At 46.6% G+C, this 16,724-nt stretch overlaps 2 protein-coding genes across 3 annotated transcripts in view; both read left to right on the top strand.

Annotated features, from left to right (window-relative positions):
• Window positions 1-16,724, top strand: part of RBM6 (RNA binding motif protein 6) — a 146,542-nt gene that overhangs the window by 92,960 nt on the left and 36,858 nt on the right. The gene's annotated exons all lie outside the window — the stretch shown is intronic.
• LOC142072754 (uncharacterized) lies at window positions 898-3,232 on the top strand. The gene is made up of 2 exons (XM_075130640.1): window positions 898-1,468; window positions 2,056-3,232. Exons 1-2 carry the CDS (start codon window positions 913-915, stop codon window positions 2,562-2,564), a joined length of 1,065 nt encoding a protein of 354 aa, XP_074986741.1. The 5' UTR covers window positions 898-912; the 3' UTR covers window positions 2,565-3,232.

Here is a 16,724-nt window from a genome sequence, read left to right as displayed (position 1 = left end):
TAGCTTATCTAAAGTGATCATCAAGTTGGGCCATTTCCAGCACAAATCCAGGTTTTCTCACCCTCCACCCCCCCACACACAAATTCACTCTCCTGCTGGTAATAGCCCATCCAAAGTGACAACTCTCTACACAATGTGCATGATAATCAAGTTGGGCCATTTCCTGCACAAATCCAGGTTCTCTCACCCCCCTCCAAAAACACACACACACAAACTCACTCTCCTGCTGGTAATAGCTCATCCAAAGTGACCACTCTTCCTACAATGTGCATGGTAATCAAGGTGGGCCATTTCCAGCACAAATTCAGGTTTTCTCACCCCCCCACCCCCGTACACACACAAACTCACTCTCCTGCTGGTAATAGCTCATCCAAAGTGACCACTCTCCCTACAATGTGCATGGTAATCAAGGTGGGCCATGTCCAGCACAAATCCAGGCTTTCTCACCCCCCCCCCCTTTTTTCCAGGGACACACACACACACACAAACTCACTCTCCTGCTGGCAATAGCTCATCCAAACTGACCACTCTCCAAGTTTAAATCCAAGTTAAACTGGCCCTGGTCTACACTAGGACTTTAGGTTGAATTTAGCAGCATTAAATCGATGTAAACCTGCACCCGTCCACACAATGAAGCCCTTTATTTTGGCTTAAAGGGCTCTTAAAATCGATTTCCTTACTCCACCCCTGACAAGTGGATTAGCGCTTAAATCGACGTTGCCGCCTCGAATTTGGGGTACTGTGGACACAATTCGATGGTATTGGCCTCCGGGAGCTATCCCAGAGTGCTCCATTATGACCGCTCTGGACAGCACTCTCAACTCAGATGCACTGGCCAGGTAGACAGGAAAAGAACCGCGAACTTTTGAATCTCATTTCCTGTTTGGCCAGCATGGCAAGCTGCAGGTGACCATGATGGAGTCCCAGAATCGCAAAAGAGCTCCAGCATGGACCGAACGGGAGGTACGGGATCTGATCGCTGTTTGGGGAGAGGAATCCGTGCTATCAGAACTCCGTTCCAGTTTTCGAAATGCCAAAACCTTTGTGAAAATCTCCCAGGGCATGAAGGACACAGGCCATAACAGGGACCCGAAGCAGTGCCGCGTGAAACTGAAGGAGCTGAGGCAAGCCTACCAGAAAACCAGAGAGGCGAACAGCCGCTCCGGGTCAGAGCCCCAAACATGCCGCTTCTATGATGAGCTGCATGCCATTTTAGGGGGTTCAGCCACCACTACCCCAGCCGTGTTGTTTGACTCCTTCAATGGAGATGGAGGCAATACGGAAGCAGGTTTTGGGGACGAAGAAGATGATGATGAGGAGGAGGTTGTAGATAGCTCACAGCAAGCAAGCGGAGAAACCGGTTTTCCCGACAGCCAGGAACTGTTTCTCACCCTAGACCTGGAGCCAGTACCCCGCGAACCCACCCAAGGCTGCCTCCTGGACCCAGCAGGCGGAGAAGGGACCTCTGGTGAGTGTACCTTTTAAAATACTATACATGGTTTAAAAGCAAGCATGTGAAAGGATTACTTTGCCCTGGCATTCGCGGTTCTCCTGGATGTACTCCCAAAGCCTTTGCAAAAGGTTTCTGGGGAGGGCAGCCTTATTGCGTCCTTCATGGTAGGACACTTTACCACTCCAGGCCAGTAACACGTACTCGGGAATCATTGTACAACAAAGCATTGCAGTGTATGTTTGCTGGCGTTCAAACAACATCCGTTCTTTATCTCTCTGTGTTATCCTCAGGAGAGTGAGATATAATTCATGGTCACCTGGTTGAAATAGAGTGCTTTTCTTCAGGGGACACTCAGAGGAGCCCATTCCTGCTGGGCTGTTTGCCTGTGGCTAAACAGAAATGTTCCCCGCTGTTAGCCACAGGGAGGGGGGAAGGTTGAGGGCGTAGTCACGCGGTGGGGGGAGGCAAAATGCGACCTTGTAACGAAAGCACATGTGCTATGTATGTAATGTTAACAGCAAGGTTTACCCTGAAAGAGTGTAGCCACTGTTTTATAAAATGTGTCTTTTTAAATACCGCTGTCCCTTTTTTTTCTCCACCAGCTGCATGTGTTTCAATGATCACAGGATCTTCTCCTTCCCAGAGGCTAGTGAAGCTTAGAAAGAAAAAAAAACGCACTCGCGATGAAATGTTCTCCGAGCTCATGCTGTCCTCCCACACTGACAGAGCACAGACGAATGCGTGGAGGCAAATAATGTCAGAGTGCAGGAAAGCACAAAATGACTGGGAGGAGAGGTGGCGGGCTGAAGAGAGTAAGCAGCGGGCTGAAGCTCAAATGTGGCGGCAGCGTGATGAGAGGAGGCAGGATTCAATGCTGAGGCTGCTGCAGGACCAAACCAGTATGCTCCAGTGTATGGTTGAGCTGCAGCAAAGGCAGCTGGAGCACAGACTGCCACTGCAGCCCCTCTGTAACCAACCGCCCTCCTCCCCAAGTTCCATAGCCTCCACACCCAGACGCCCAAGAACGCGGTGGGGGGGCCTCCGGCCAACCAGCCACTCCACCACAGAGGATTGCCCAAAAAAAAGAAGGCTGTCATTCAATAAATTTTAAAGTTGTAAACTTTTAAAGTGCTGTGCTTAAAGTGCTGTGTGGCATTTTCCTTCCCTCCTCCACCACCCCTCCTGGGCTACCTTGGTAGTCATCCCCCTATTTGTGTGATGAATGAATAAAGAATACATGAATGTGAAGCAACAATGACTTTATTGCCTCTGCAAGCGGTGATTGAAGGGAGGAGGGGAGGGTGGTTAGCTTACAGGGAAGTAGAGTGAACCAAGGGGCGGGGGGTTTCATCAAGGAGAAAAAAACAGAACTTTCACACCGTAGCCTGGCCAGTCATGAAACTGGTTTTCAAAGCTTCTCTGATGCGTACCGCGCCCTCCTGTGCTCTTCTAACCGCCCTGGTGTCTGGCTGCGCGTAACCAGCAGCCAGGCGATTTGCCTCAACCTCCCACCCCGCCATAAACGTCTCCCCCTTACTCTCACAGATATTGTGGAGCACACAGCAAGCAGTAATAACAGTGGGAATATTGGTTTCGCTGAGGTCTAAGCGAGTCAGTAAACTGCGCCAGCGCGCCTTTAAACGTCCAAATGCACATTCTACCACCATTCTGCACTTGCTCAGCCTGTAGTTGAACAGTTCCTGACTACTGTCCAGGCTGCCTGTGTACGGCTTCATGAGCCATGGCATTAAGGGGTAGGCTGGGTCCCCAAGGATACATATAGGCATTTCAACATCCCCAACAGTTATTTTCTGGTCTGGGAATAAAGTCCCTTCCTGCAGCTTTTGAAACAGACCAGAGTTCCTGAAGATGCGAGCATCATGCACCTTTCCTGGCCATCCCACGTTGATGTTGGTGAAACGTCCCTTGTGATCCAGCAGTGCTTGCAGCACTATCGAAAAGTATCCCTTGCGGTTTATGTACTCGGCGGCTTGGTGCTCCGGTGCCAAGATAGGGATATGGGTTCTGTCTATAGCCCCACCACAGTTAGGGAATCCCATTGCAGCAAAGCCATCCACTATGACCTGCACATTTCCCAGGGTCACTACCCTTGATATCAGCAGATCTTGGATTGCGTGGGCTACTTGCATCACAGCAGCCCCCACAGTAGATTTGCCCACTCCAAATTGATTCTCAACTGACCGGTAGCTGTTTGGCGTTGCAAGCTTCCACAGGGCTATCGCCACTCGCTTCTCAACTGTGAGGGCTGCTCTCATCTTGGTATTCATGCGCCTCAGGGCAGGGGAAAGCAAGTCACAAAGTTCCATGAAAGTGCCCTTACGCATGCGAAAGTTTCGCAGCCACTGGGAATCGTCCCAGACCTGCAACACTATGCGGTCCCACCAGTCTGTGCTTGTTTCCCGAGCCCAGAATCGGCGTTCCACAGCATGAACCTGCCCCATTAGCACCATGATGCATGCATTGGCAGGGCCCATGCTTTCAGAGAAATCTGTGTCCATGTCCTGATCACTCACGTGACCGCGCTGACGTCGCCGCCTCGCCCGGTATCGCTTTGCCACGTTCTGGTGCTGCATATACTGCTGGATAATGCGTGTGGTGTTTAATGTGATCCTAATTGCCAAAGTGAGCTGAACGGCCTCCATGCTTGCCTTGGTATGGCGTCCGCACAGAAAAAAGGCGCGGAACGATTGTCTGCCATTGCTCTGACGGAGGGAGGAGCGACTGACGACACGGCTTACAGGGTTGGCTTCAGGGAGCTAAAATCAACAAAGGGTGTGCCTGTACATCAAGGAGTATTTCAGGCAGGACTTCACGGAGGGTTCCAATAAGAAATGGTGCACCTAAGTTATCGTTCTTATTGGAACAAGGAGGTTAGCCTGGCCTCTGATTGATACATGGCTAGATTTACCTCGCTGCACCTTCTCTGTGAGTGACTGCAGTGTGACCTAGAGGAATGAGTCCCCTAGACAGGGGAGGAGGCAAATGAGTACAAAACTAATCTGGTCTATTTCTTGTTTTGACCCACTCCATCTATCTTTTACATCTTTGGCTGGCAGCAGACGGTGCAGAAGGACTGCATGCCATCCACATCTCATGGCTGCTCGGCAGAAGATGGTATAGTACGACTGCTAGCCATCCTCATCTCTTGCCTGCCTGGCAGAAGATGGTACAATACGACTACTAGCAATCCTCATCTCTTGCCTGCCTGACAGAAGATGGTACAGTACGACTGCTAGCAGTCCGTATCGCCTGCCCGCTCACCATAAGACGGTTCAATAGGACTGACTGCAGGACTAAAGAGAATGACCTGGTCAAGTCACTCCAAATTTAGTCCCTGCGCCCATGTCTGCCCAGGCACTCCCAGCCGACGTGGCCAGGAGCACCTCGGACACGACGAGGACGACTAACAGTCGTATTGCACCGTCTGCTGCCAGAAGGCAATGGGTTGCTGCTACTGTGCAGCAAAGCCGTACCGCGTCTGCCAGCACCCAGGAGACATAGGGTGACGGTTACCTGAGCGGGCTCCATGCTTGCCGTGGTATGGCGTCTGCACAGGTAACTCAGGAAAAAAGGCGCGAAATGATTGTCTGCCCTTGCTTTCACGGAGGGAGGGAGGGAGGGAACGGGGGCCTGATGATACGTACCAGAACCACCCGCAACAATGTTTTAGCCCCATCAGAGTGCTCCATTATGACTGCTCTGGACAGCACTCTCAGATGCCCGATTGTTTGCCGTTGCTCTGACGCCGGGAGGGGCGACTGAGGACACGGCTTACAGGGTTGGCTTCAGGGAGCTAAAATCAACAAAGGGGGTGTCTTTACATCAAGGAGTATTTCAGGCAGGACTTCACGGAGGGTTCCAATAAGAAATGGTGCACCTAAGTTATTGTCCTTATTGGAACAAAAAGGTTAGCCTGGCCTCTGATTGATACATGGCTAGATTTACCTCGCTGCACCTTCTCTGTGAGTGACTGCAGTGTGATCTAGAAGAATGAGTCCCCTAGACAGGGGAGGGGGGGAAGCAAATGAGTACAAAACAAATCTGGTCTATTTCTTGTTTTGATCCACTCCATCTATCTTTTACATCTTTGGCTGGCAGCAGACGGTGCAGAAGGACTGCATGCCATCCACATCTCATGGCTGCTCGGCAGAAGATGGTACAGTACGACTGCTAGCAGTTCGTATCGCCTGCCCGCTCACCATAAGACGGTTCAGTAGGACTGACTGCAGGACTAAAGAGAATGACCTGGTCAAGTCACTCCAAATTTAGTCCCTGCGCCCATGTCTGCCCAGGCGCTCCCAGCCGACGTGGCCAGGAGCACCTCGGACATGACGATGACGGCTACCAGTCGTACTGTACCGTCTGCTGCCACAAGGCAAGGGGTTGCTGCTACTGTGTAGCAATGCCGTACCGCATCTGCCAGCACCCAGGAGACATAGGGTGACGGTTACCTGAGCGGGCTCCATGCTTGCAGTGGTATGGCGTCTGCACAGGTAACTCAGGAAAAAAGGCGCAAAACGATTGTCTGCCCTTGCTTTCACGGAGGGAGGGAGGGAGGGAACGGGGGCCTGACGATACGTACCCAGAACCACCCGCGACAATGTTTTAGCCCCATCAAGCATTGGGATCTCAACCCAGAATTCCAATGGGCAGCGGAGACTGCGGGAACTGTGGGATAGCTACCCACAGTGCAACGCTCCGGAAGTCGACTCTAGCCTCGGTACTGTGGAAGCGCTCCGCCGAGTTAATGCACTTAGAGCATTTTCTGTGGGGACACACACACTCGAATATATAAAACCGATTTCTAAAAAACCGACTTCTATAAATTCGACCTTATTCCGTAGTGTCGACATACCCCCAGAACGTTGGGGGGGGGAGGAAAAAACAAGGGGAAATAGGCTCCCTTGCATAATGACTTAGCCACTCCCAGTCTCTATTTAAGCCTAAATTAATTGTATCCAATTTGCAAATGAATTCTAATTCAGCTGTTTCTCGCTGGAGTCTGGATTTGAAGTTTTTTTGTTTTAAGATAGCGACCTTCATGTCTGTAATTGCGTGACCAGAGAGATTGAAGTGTTCTCCGACTGGTTTATGAATGTTATAATTCTTGACATCTGATTTGTGTCCATTTATTCTTTTACGTAGAGACTGTCCAGTTTGACCAATGTAAATGGCAGAGGGGCATTGCTGGCACATGATGGCATATATCACATTGGTGGATGTGCAGGTGAACGAGCCTCTGATAGTGTGGCTGATGTTATTAGGCCCTGTGATGGTGTCCCCTGAATAGATCAGATCAGCGGCACTGCTATGGGTACCCGCATGGCCCCACAGTATGCCAACATTTTTATGGCTGATTTAGAACAACGCTTCCTCAGCTCTCGTCCCCTAAAGCCCCTACTCTACTTGCGCTATATTGATGACATCTTCATCATCTGGACCCATGGAAAAGAAGCCCTTGAGGAATTCCACCATGATTTCAACAACTTCCATCCCACCATCAACCTCAGCCTGGTCCAGTCCACACAAGAGATCCACTTCCTGGACACTACAGTGCTAATAAACAATGGTCACATAAACACCACCCTATACCGGAAACCTACTGACTGCTATTCCTACCTACATGCCTCCAGCTTTCACCCTGACCACACCACACGATCCATCGTCTACAGCCAAGCTCTGCGATACAACCGCATTTGCTCCAACCCCTCAGAGAGAGACAAACACCTACAAGATCTCTGTCAAGCTTTCTTACAACTACAATACCCACCTGCGGAAGTAAAGAAACAGATTGATAGAGCCAGAAGAGTTCCCAGAAATTACCTACTACAGGACAGGCCTAACAAAGAAAATAACAGAACGCCACTAGCCGTCACCTTCAGCCCCCAACTAAAACCCCTCCAACGCATTATTAAGGATCTACAACCTATCCTAAAGGATGACCCAACACTCTCTCAAATCTTGGGAGACAGGCCAGTCCTTGCCTACAGACAGCCCCGCAACCTGAAGCAAATACTCACCAACAACCACATACCACACAACAGAACCACTAACCCAGGAACTTATCCTTGCAACAAAGCCCGTTGCCAACTGTGCCCACATATCTATTCAGGGGACACCATCACAGGGCCTGATAACATCAGCCACACTGTCAGAGGCTCGTTCACCTGCACATCCACCAATGTGATATATGCCATCATGTGCCAGCAATGCCCCTCTGCCATGTACATTGGTCAAACTGGACAGTCTCTACGTAAAAGAATAAATGGACACAAATCAGATGTCAAGAATTATAACATTCATAAACCAGTCGGAGAACACTTCAATCTCTCTGGTCACGCAATCACAGACATGAAGGTCGCTACCTTGAAACAAAAAAACTTCAAATCCAGACTCCAGCGAGAAACTGCTGAATTAGAATTCATTTGCAAATTGGATACTATTAATTTAGGCTTAAATAGAGACTGGGAGTGGCTAAGTCATTATGCAAGGGAGCCTATTTCCCCTTGTTTTTTCCTCCCCCCCCCCCCCCCCCCCGACGTTCTGGTTTAACTTGGATTTAAACTTGGAGAGTGGTCAGTTTGGATGAGCTATTGCCAGCAGGAGAGTGAGTTTGTGTGTGTGTGTGTGTCCCTGGAAAAAAGGGGGGGGGGGGTGAGAAAGCCTGGATTTGTGCTGGACATGGCCCACCTTGATTACCATGCACATTGTAGGGAGAGTGGTCACTTTGGATGAGCTATTACCAGCAGGAGAGTGAGTTTGTGTGTGTATGGGGGTGGGGGGGTGAGAAAACCTGAATTTGTGCTGGAAATGGCCCACCTTGATTACCATGCACATTGTAGGAAGAGTGGTCACTTTGGATGAGCTATTACCAGCAGGAGAGTGAGTTTGTGTGTGTGTGTTTTTGGAGGGGGGTGAGAGAACCTGGATTTGTGCAGGAAATGGCCCAACTTGATTATCATGCACATTGTGTAGAGAGTTGTCACTTTGGATGGGCTATTACCAGCAGGAGAGTGAATTTGTGTGTGGGGGGGTGGAGGGTGAGAAAACCTGGATTTGTGCTGGAAATGGCCCAACTTGATGATCACTTTAGATAAGCTATTACCAGCAGGACAGTGGGGTGGGAGGAGGTATTGTTTCATATGCTCTGTGTGTATATCAAGTCTGCTGCAGTTTCCACGGTATGCATCCGATGAAGTGAGCTGTAGCTCACGAAAGCTCATGCTCAAATAAATTGGTTAGTCTCTAAGGTGCCACAAGTACTCCTTTTCTTTTTGCGAATACAGACTAACACGGCTGTTACTCTGAAACCTTACTATGCTGATAACGTTGCTGTTTACTTCAGAGTTCTGTCAGTCTGCTGAGCATCCCATTGTCATCATGATTTGCTTTAGTGGCAAAGAGCTTGCAAATTAAACTCCAATAAAACTGAATTTTCTGGTGCCTGATCCTCTACAGAGCTTTCTCTGATGAAGTACTCTGAGGATAACATTTCACCATGTCTGACCATCAAGACCCTGGGAGTTGCATTGCTTTTGTCTTCTCTCTTGAGAAGTATTTTGTTTCCATCACTAAGGCTGGTGCTTATTCTTTTGATGTCTCATTTACTATTACCTCTGCTTGACAAGGCAATTGAAACATTGATATTTTTAGCTTCCCAAGGATAGATTATTGTAACTGGTGTTTTTGGAACTTCTAGCCAATGCAGCCGATGTATAACATTGCTTCTGGAATCCTTACTGCTTCTAGATAAATTTATATTTCTCCAGTTTGAATTATTTTCCTTGGCTACCAGTGAATTTTTTTCTTTGTTGTGTTTTGTCACCATAAAATATAGTCAAGACCTTTCATTTTTGGATGCTGTTTTGTTTAAAATTTCCCAGGAATTTATCTGTTTGTTAGAAAAAATTTAAAAGGGTAAAAATGGGTGAAAAAATTAACTTAATAGTTTTCTGGGTAAATTTTGGGATTCCTATTAGGGGTTGCTAGAACAAAAGTAAAGCAGCAAATAGAGGAAAGTATGAGTATTGAAAGTAAAACCAGTGTAAATCCTGTGGTTTATGTAATGAACCGTACATTAACACGATGTACTGTTAATTTTCCACCACATTGCCTTACTTTAATAGGCAGCTTTTCATTTACACTTAGACTAATTTGTTATTCACACATATCCATCCATCTAATGTGATATATAAATTAATAAACCCCCCAAACCAGCTTTTGAAAAACCTGGGAATTTTTGGTAAAAATTAGTAAAAACTGAATGGGGTATTAAATATACTATATAGAGCTTGTATTTTCCCATAAGTTTGAATGCTGTTTCTGTTAGTATATACTAAATGGAACAAAGATTTTATTGGAGTGAGCTTGGGATTGGCTTATTACTCTCAAAAGGTGAACTTGCAATCAAGTTCTGTATCTCATTGCAGATGTGTGCTAGTAATAACTTTTTACCCCACCATACCATCAGCTATCCTTTATGCTATCTGTGTTATATCCTATCAAGTACAAGACCAGGCTCCTACTACCATGAATCCAACTGTACAGACCTCTGAGGGAGAAGATACATGCAACTATGTTTAAAACACCTAAAAATAACCTTGTTATCCCTAGCCTGATTCTTGCTTGCGTATTTATACCTGCCTCTGGAAATTTCCACTACATGCATCTGATGAAGTGGGTATTAACCCACAAAAGCTTATGCTCCAATATGTCTGTTAGTCTATAAGGTGCCACAGGACTCTGCCACTTTTAAAAATAACCTTAAAATAGTTTCCCCATATATACTAACATTGTGATATTCAGTTCCCATATCTCTGGACTCCCCAGAACCAGAAGCACATGCTGTGTCTTCCATTGGAATGTTAGGCTTTTCCCTTTGCCATTGGTATAATGCTCCCATGTCTAGCTTTGCAGAGTCATATTGGACCCTAAAATATTCACTGGCCTACGACTGTATATTGACTGTCCTGGGTCTTTAGGCCACTGCATTCTGAGGAGGAAATTCCTCACTGGGAAGTTTGGGGATGAACAAGGAAACCTTTCTCTGGTGGCTTGATTTTAAAAAAGAAAAGGCAAAGCTCCTCGGCAGCTTGGAATGTTAAGGTACAGTGGAGATAGCTTAATGGCCAGAGAAGAGTGCAGGCTTGTTGTTCATCAGTAAGGATATGGTTTTGTCACGGAGGTCACACATTCTGTGACTTTAACAGACCTCCATGACTTCTTCGGCTTCAGCTCTCACTGCAGGAGCAGTGGTATTTTTAGTAAAAGTCAGGGAGGGACAAGTCGTGGGCTTCCATGAATTTTTGTTTATTGCCTGTGATCTGTCTCTGACTTTTATTAAAAATACCCATGACAAAATCTTAACCTTAGTCATAGGTCCATGACACATTGTTGAGCTGTGGTAGATTCCATTAATCACATGAATATCATTATCATGTGGTTTTGTTTATTTTGTGTCGCATCACCTGTGAAATTTCATATAGATTTTAATGTACTGGTGATCACAAGCTACTTTTAATTCAGCATGGTAAGGAACAGTTTCACAGAATGCACTTCAAGAATCCAATTTTTTTGGAGGATTAAACATAATATAGCCAGAGTATGACAGGAACAGAGATGAGGAGATGTTTCCAGTACTGTTGTTAAATCCACACATGGCAGAAGACTGAAGAGTCCCAAAAAGAACCCATAGGTTTGGATGAGTGGTGGTTGAAGTTGAAATCTATAGTGGAGTTTAGGTCGTCTGTCCAGAGCATAAAAATATTATCCATATCTCTCAGAGACGACATTGTGTTTGTGGTGCACTTTTCAAGAAATTCTTCCTGAAGGTGGCCCATGGAGAGATTGACATACTGGGGAGCCATCCCAGTATATATGGTTTTGACAAAGTGTTTGTTGGTAAATGTGAAGTTGTTGTTGGTAGGGATTAAATGGATGAGTTTGGCAATGTGTTTAGGGTGATTTCAGAATATTGTTTGTTGTAGATATCTGAGGCAGGTGCTAATGCTGTCATGGGGACAGATGTTGGTGTATAAAGCAGTCACATCCATGGTGGCAAGGATGGCATTTTGGGGGAAGTTGTAAATGCTGCAGATTTTCTGGAGGAAGGAAGATGGCTTTGGAGGAATTTGGCCATTTTTCTGGTGCATGATTTGAGGTTGGTTTCTGAGTCTTGCTATTCCTTCAGTAAGAGTGCCATCGCCAGATACGATGGGTCGGCCTGGGTTCCCGTGTTTGTGTATCTTGGAAAGCATGTAGGAGGTTTCTGGGATGGGTTCATTGGACACATTGCTACTGGAATACTGTGTCCAATTCTGGTGCTCACTATTCAAGAAGGATGTTGATAAATTGGAGAGGGCTCAGAAAAGAACCCCAAGAATCATTAAAATATTGGGAGACCTTCTTTATAGTGATGGACTTCAAGGGCTCAGTCTGTTCAGATTAACAAAGAGGTGGTTAAGGGGGCGACTTGATCAGTCTATAATACATTTGATAATAGAGGGATCTTCAGTCTAGCAGAGGAAGGTCTAACACGCTCCAGTGACTGGAAGTTGAAACTAGATAAATGCAGACTGGAAATAAGGCACAATTTTTTAACAGTGAGGGTAGTTAACTATTGGAACAACTCATCAAAGGTTGTGGTGGAAATTATGCTCTAGTTCAAACGGGAATTAATTCAGGAAAGTCGTGTGGTCTGTGTTATGTAGGAGGTAAGTCTAGATCAGCAGTTCTCAACAGGGGGTCCACAAACCCTTTTACGGGGGCCACGGGGCCCCGCGGCTAAAACCCAGAGCCCAAGCCCCTGCACCTCCCAAGGGACTGAAGCCAGGAGCTGCAGGGTTGAAGCCCTGATCCCTGGCGCCCCCCCACAGGGTTGCAGCCAGGAGCAGCAGGGCTGAATTCCAGAGCTCCGAGCCCTGGTGCTCCCCTCGGGGCGAAAGCCCTGAGCTCATGAGCAGAGTTGGGAGTACACGGGGGTGTTAAAATTCCCCCCCCCCCAAAAAAAAAAACAAAAAAAACCCCTACAGTGCAAGAGTAGGGCAGTCCCAGGGCAGTTCCACACAGGCCCCCACGCCCAGCCAGGTCAGAGGCGGAAAGCCAGAGCTGGGCAGTGTGGGACAGCTGCTGCTCTGGCTAGTGCTACAGAGCAGGCAGCTGCAGCATTCCCTCGTCTCCTGCTGCTGCAGGGGATTGAAGCTCCTCCTCAGCTCCCAGCCCGCTTTGCTCACGCAGCCGGTAAGAGTTGATTGGGTGGGGGGCCCTGGCTCTGTGGCTGGCAGAGCCCTCGGGAAACAGGGGACACAGGGGAGCCCTCCCAGCACACAGCCCTTAGCTACCCCTCACTGCTCTGAGCTGTTTTCATAGAATCATAGAATATCAGGGTTGGAAGGGACCTCAGGAAGTCTTCTAGTCCAACCCCCTGCTCAAGCAGGACCAATCCCCAACAAAATCATCCCAGCCAGAGCTTTGTCAAGCCTGACCTTAAAAACATCTAAGGAAGGAGGTGCATTACTTAGGGAGGTGGTGGAATCTCCTTCCTTTAGAATTTTTTAAGGTCAGGCTTGACAAAGCCCTGGCTGGGATGATTTAGTTGGAGATTTGTCCTGCTTTGAGCAGGGGGTTGGACTATATGACCTCCTGAGGTCCCTTCCAACCCTGATATTCTATGATTCTAAGGAGAATCCACCACCTCCCTAGGTAACCCATTCCAGTACTTCACCACCCTCCTAGTGAAAATTTTTTTTCCTAATATCCAACCCAAACCTCCCCCATTGCAACATGAGACCATTACTTCTTGTTCTGTCATCTGCTACCACTGAGAACAATCTAGATCCATCCTCTTTGGAACCTCCTTTCAGTAGTTGAAAGCAGCTATCAAATCCCCCCTCATTCTTTTCTTCTGCAGACTAAATAATCCCAGTTCCCTCAGCCTCTCATAAGTCATGTGCTCCTGCCCCCTAATCATTTTTGGTGCCCTTCGCTGGACTCTCTCCAATTTATCCACATCCTTCTTGTAGTGTGGGGCCCAAAACTGGACACAGTACTCCAGATGAGGCCTCACCAATGCCGAATAGAGGGGAACGATCACGTCCTCGATGTGCTAGCAGTGCTCCTAGTTATACAGCCCAAAATGCCATTAGCCTTCTTGGCAACAAGGGGACACTGGCGGCGAAGTGATTGGATAAAGAAGCACTTGAAAAAAGTAAGCATGTAATCAGCAGGTCTGGCTGATACAGGGTATTAAGGAAATTAGTGACTCAGGTAATTGAACTATGGACAATTAAGTCTCTTGAGAGCTGGGATCATTGCAGAAGTCTGGTACCACTGTCACTTTTCTCCAGTCTTATGGTAAGTTTAGCCTAAATCTCTTGTAAAATAAAGAAGCCAGTATTAGAAAAAACAATCTGTTAATGCTGTTGCAGTGATTCCTCACCTTCTCCTACCCTGACACCCCCCATTATATTGGGTGGAAGAACCTTAAGCAATAATCAGCATGGGTTTATGATGAACCAGGCACACCAGACAGACTTCTATAAAGGTTTTTATATCACACTCATCCTTGTAATATCTGACTGCCTTCCAGTAGCATGTTAAGCATCATGACTGTACATTTGTCACACATTGTTTATTCTTTCATCCTCTCCCCAGAGCGAGAAGTGTGTGCAGTGGAGTGTCTTGTTTTTATAGGGTTTGTTTTATTTATTAATAGATACACCTATGACTGTATGTTTTATATAAGAAAAGGCAAGATCAAAGAAATATGTCCTGCACTTGGAGCGCGGAGCAGCGAAGTTTGTGCTGGTCCTTTGTTTCTGGGGGAGTTTAGTCCACAGCCTTGGGCCACCCCCCAGGGAAGGTTCTGTTTCCTGCACCAACAAGTGTTACCCTTTGTTGAGAGTTCCATTGTGCCAGAGGAGCAAAGCTGTCAACCACAGTCTTCATCCCGCAGCTTTAAATGGTCTTTTAGGTGCCCTGGGTCAGGCCATGGAGTTATTTGAAGGTAAGGACGAAGACCATGGACTTGACTATGTCTGTGTAGAATGGCATAATCAGTGAATGGAAATAGTTGCTGTGATAGATCCTGGTTTTAGGAAAGCATCTGGTACAAAGCCTCATGGGTATTTATTCAAGTTGCAGTTGATAAGAACACTCACATGGGTTTGAAATTGGCTGAAGGGCCACAGGCAGAGGGAAGTGATGATAAGCAGCAATGTGCCAAGTCACAGGGGAGATGTTTCATGTGGTGTGCACAGCCACAAGGAGCACTGCTTGGTTTAGCCTTACTGAAAATCTTCAGTAATGATTGGGGAGGGAGTAAAAAGCAATGGGATGAAATCAGTGGAGGATACTAAATTGGGAGCAGCTGCAAACACCACTGAAGACCAAGAAATACTCCAAAGGTGGTACTCAGGGAGGCTAGAAGTATGAATAGGAAATAAAAAAGATACTAACTTGGAAAAATGGAAGTGGTGTTGAGGCAGTGGCCTAGAGCCCTGCAGCCTGTCTCCAGAGGCAATCCTGGCAATTATAGGCTAGTAAGCCTAACTTCAGTACCAGGCAAATTGGTTGAAACTACAGTAAAGAGTAAGATCAGATGCATAGATGAACATGGTTTGTTGGGGAATAGTCAACACGGCTTTTGTAAAGGGAAATCATGCCTCACCAATCAATTAGAATTCTTTGAGGGGATTAAAAAACATGTGGACAAGGGTGATCCAATGGATATAGTGTACTTGGACTTTCAGTAAGCCTTTGACAAAGTCCCACACCAAAGGCTCTTAAGTAAAGTAGGCAGTTATGGGATAAGAGGGAAGGTCCTCTCATGGGTCAGTAACTGGTTAAAAGATAAAAAACAAAAGGAGGAATAAATGGTCAGTTTTCGGAATGGAGAGAGGTAAATAGTGGTGTCCCCCAAGGATCTGTACTGGGACCAGTGCTGTTCAACATATTCATCAATTATCTGGAAAAAGGGGAAAACAGTGAGATGGCAAAGTTTGTAGATGGTACAAAACTACTCAAGATAGCTAAATCCAAAGCAGACCATGAAGAGCTACAAAGGGATGTTACAAAACTGCGTGACAGGGAAACAAAATGGTAGATGAAATTCAATGTTGATAAATACAAAGCAATGCACATTGGAAAACATAATCCCAACTGTTCATACAAAATGATGGGATCTAAATTAGCTGTTACCATTCAAGAAAGAGATCTTGGAGTCACTGTGGATAGTTCTCTGAAAACAGCTGCTCAGTTTTCAGCGACAGTCAAAAAAACTAACTATGTTAGGAACCATTAGGAAAAGGATAAGACAGAAAATAGCATAATGCCACTATATAAATCCATGGTACACCCACACCTTGAATACGGCACACTGTTGTGGTTGCCCCGTCTCAAAAAAGATATATTAGAATTGGCAAAAGCACAGAAAAGGGCAACAAAAATGATTGAGTATGGAACAGCTTCCATGTGAGGAGAGATTAAAAAGATGGATTGTTCAGTTTAGAACAGAGCTGATGGGGTGGAGATATGATAGAAATCTATAAAATCATGACTGGTATGGAGAAAGTGAATAAGGAAGTGTTATTTACTCCTTGAAATAACGCAAGAACCAGTGGTCACTCAATTAAATGAATAGGCAGGATTTTTAAAACAAACATAAGGAAGTACTTCACACAACACACAATCAACCTGTGGAACTTGTTGCCAGGGGATGTTGTGAAGACCAAAAGTATAACTGGGTTCAAAAAAGAATTAGATAAGTTCATGGAGGACAGGTCCATCAATGGCTCTTAGCCAAGATGATCAGGGATGGAACCCCATGCTCTGGCAGAAGCTGGGACTAGACATGGGATGGATCACTTGATAAATTGCCCTGTTCATTCCCTCTGAAGCGCCACTGTAGGAAGACAGGACACTGGATTAGATGAACCATTGGCCTGGTCCAGTGTGGCTGCTCTTATGTTCTTATGAGTCCAACCTGATGAGACCCGACTACAAGTGTCAGGTGTGGGTCGGGTTGGGTAGAAAAACAACTGGGCCTTCTCGGGTCAGACCAGCTGTCAAGGCTGAATCCCCACTCTGTCACTCCAAGTGCAGAAGGTGAGGGCCCAAGGATTCTAAAAATTAATACTTGCCACTCCAGGCTTGTATTAAACTCCCAAGGTTACAGCTTTTCTATGACCTTGACTTGGTAAACGCTGCCACCACACAAATGCAAATGCAAAAAAAAACCCTTGGACCCAGGAAG

This window comes from Caretta caretta, chromosome 7 (assembly GCF_965140235.1).
Source record: "Caretta caretta isolate rCarCar2 chromosome 7, rCarCar1.hap1, whole genome shotgun sequence".
Lineage (NCBI taxonomy): Eukaryota > Metazoa > Chordata > Testudines > Cheloniidae > Caretta > Caretta caretta.
The sequence above is the reverse complement of the archived record's forward strand: the minus strand, read 5'-3'. Positions and strand labels throughout refer to the sequence as shown.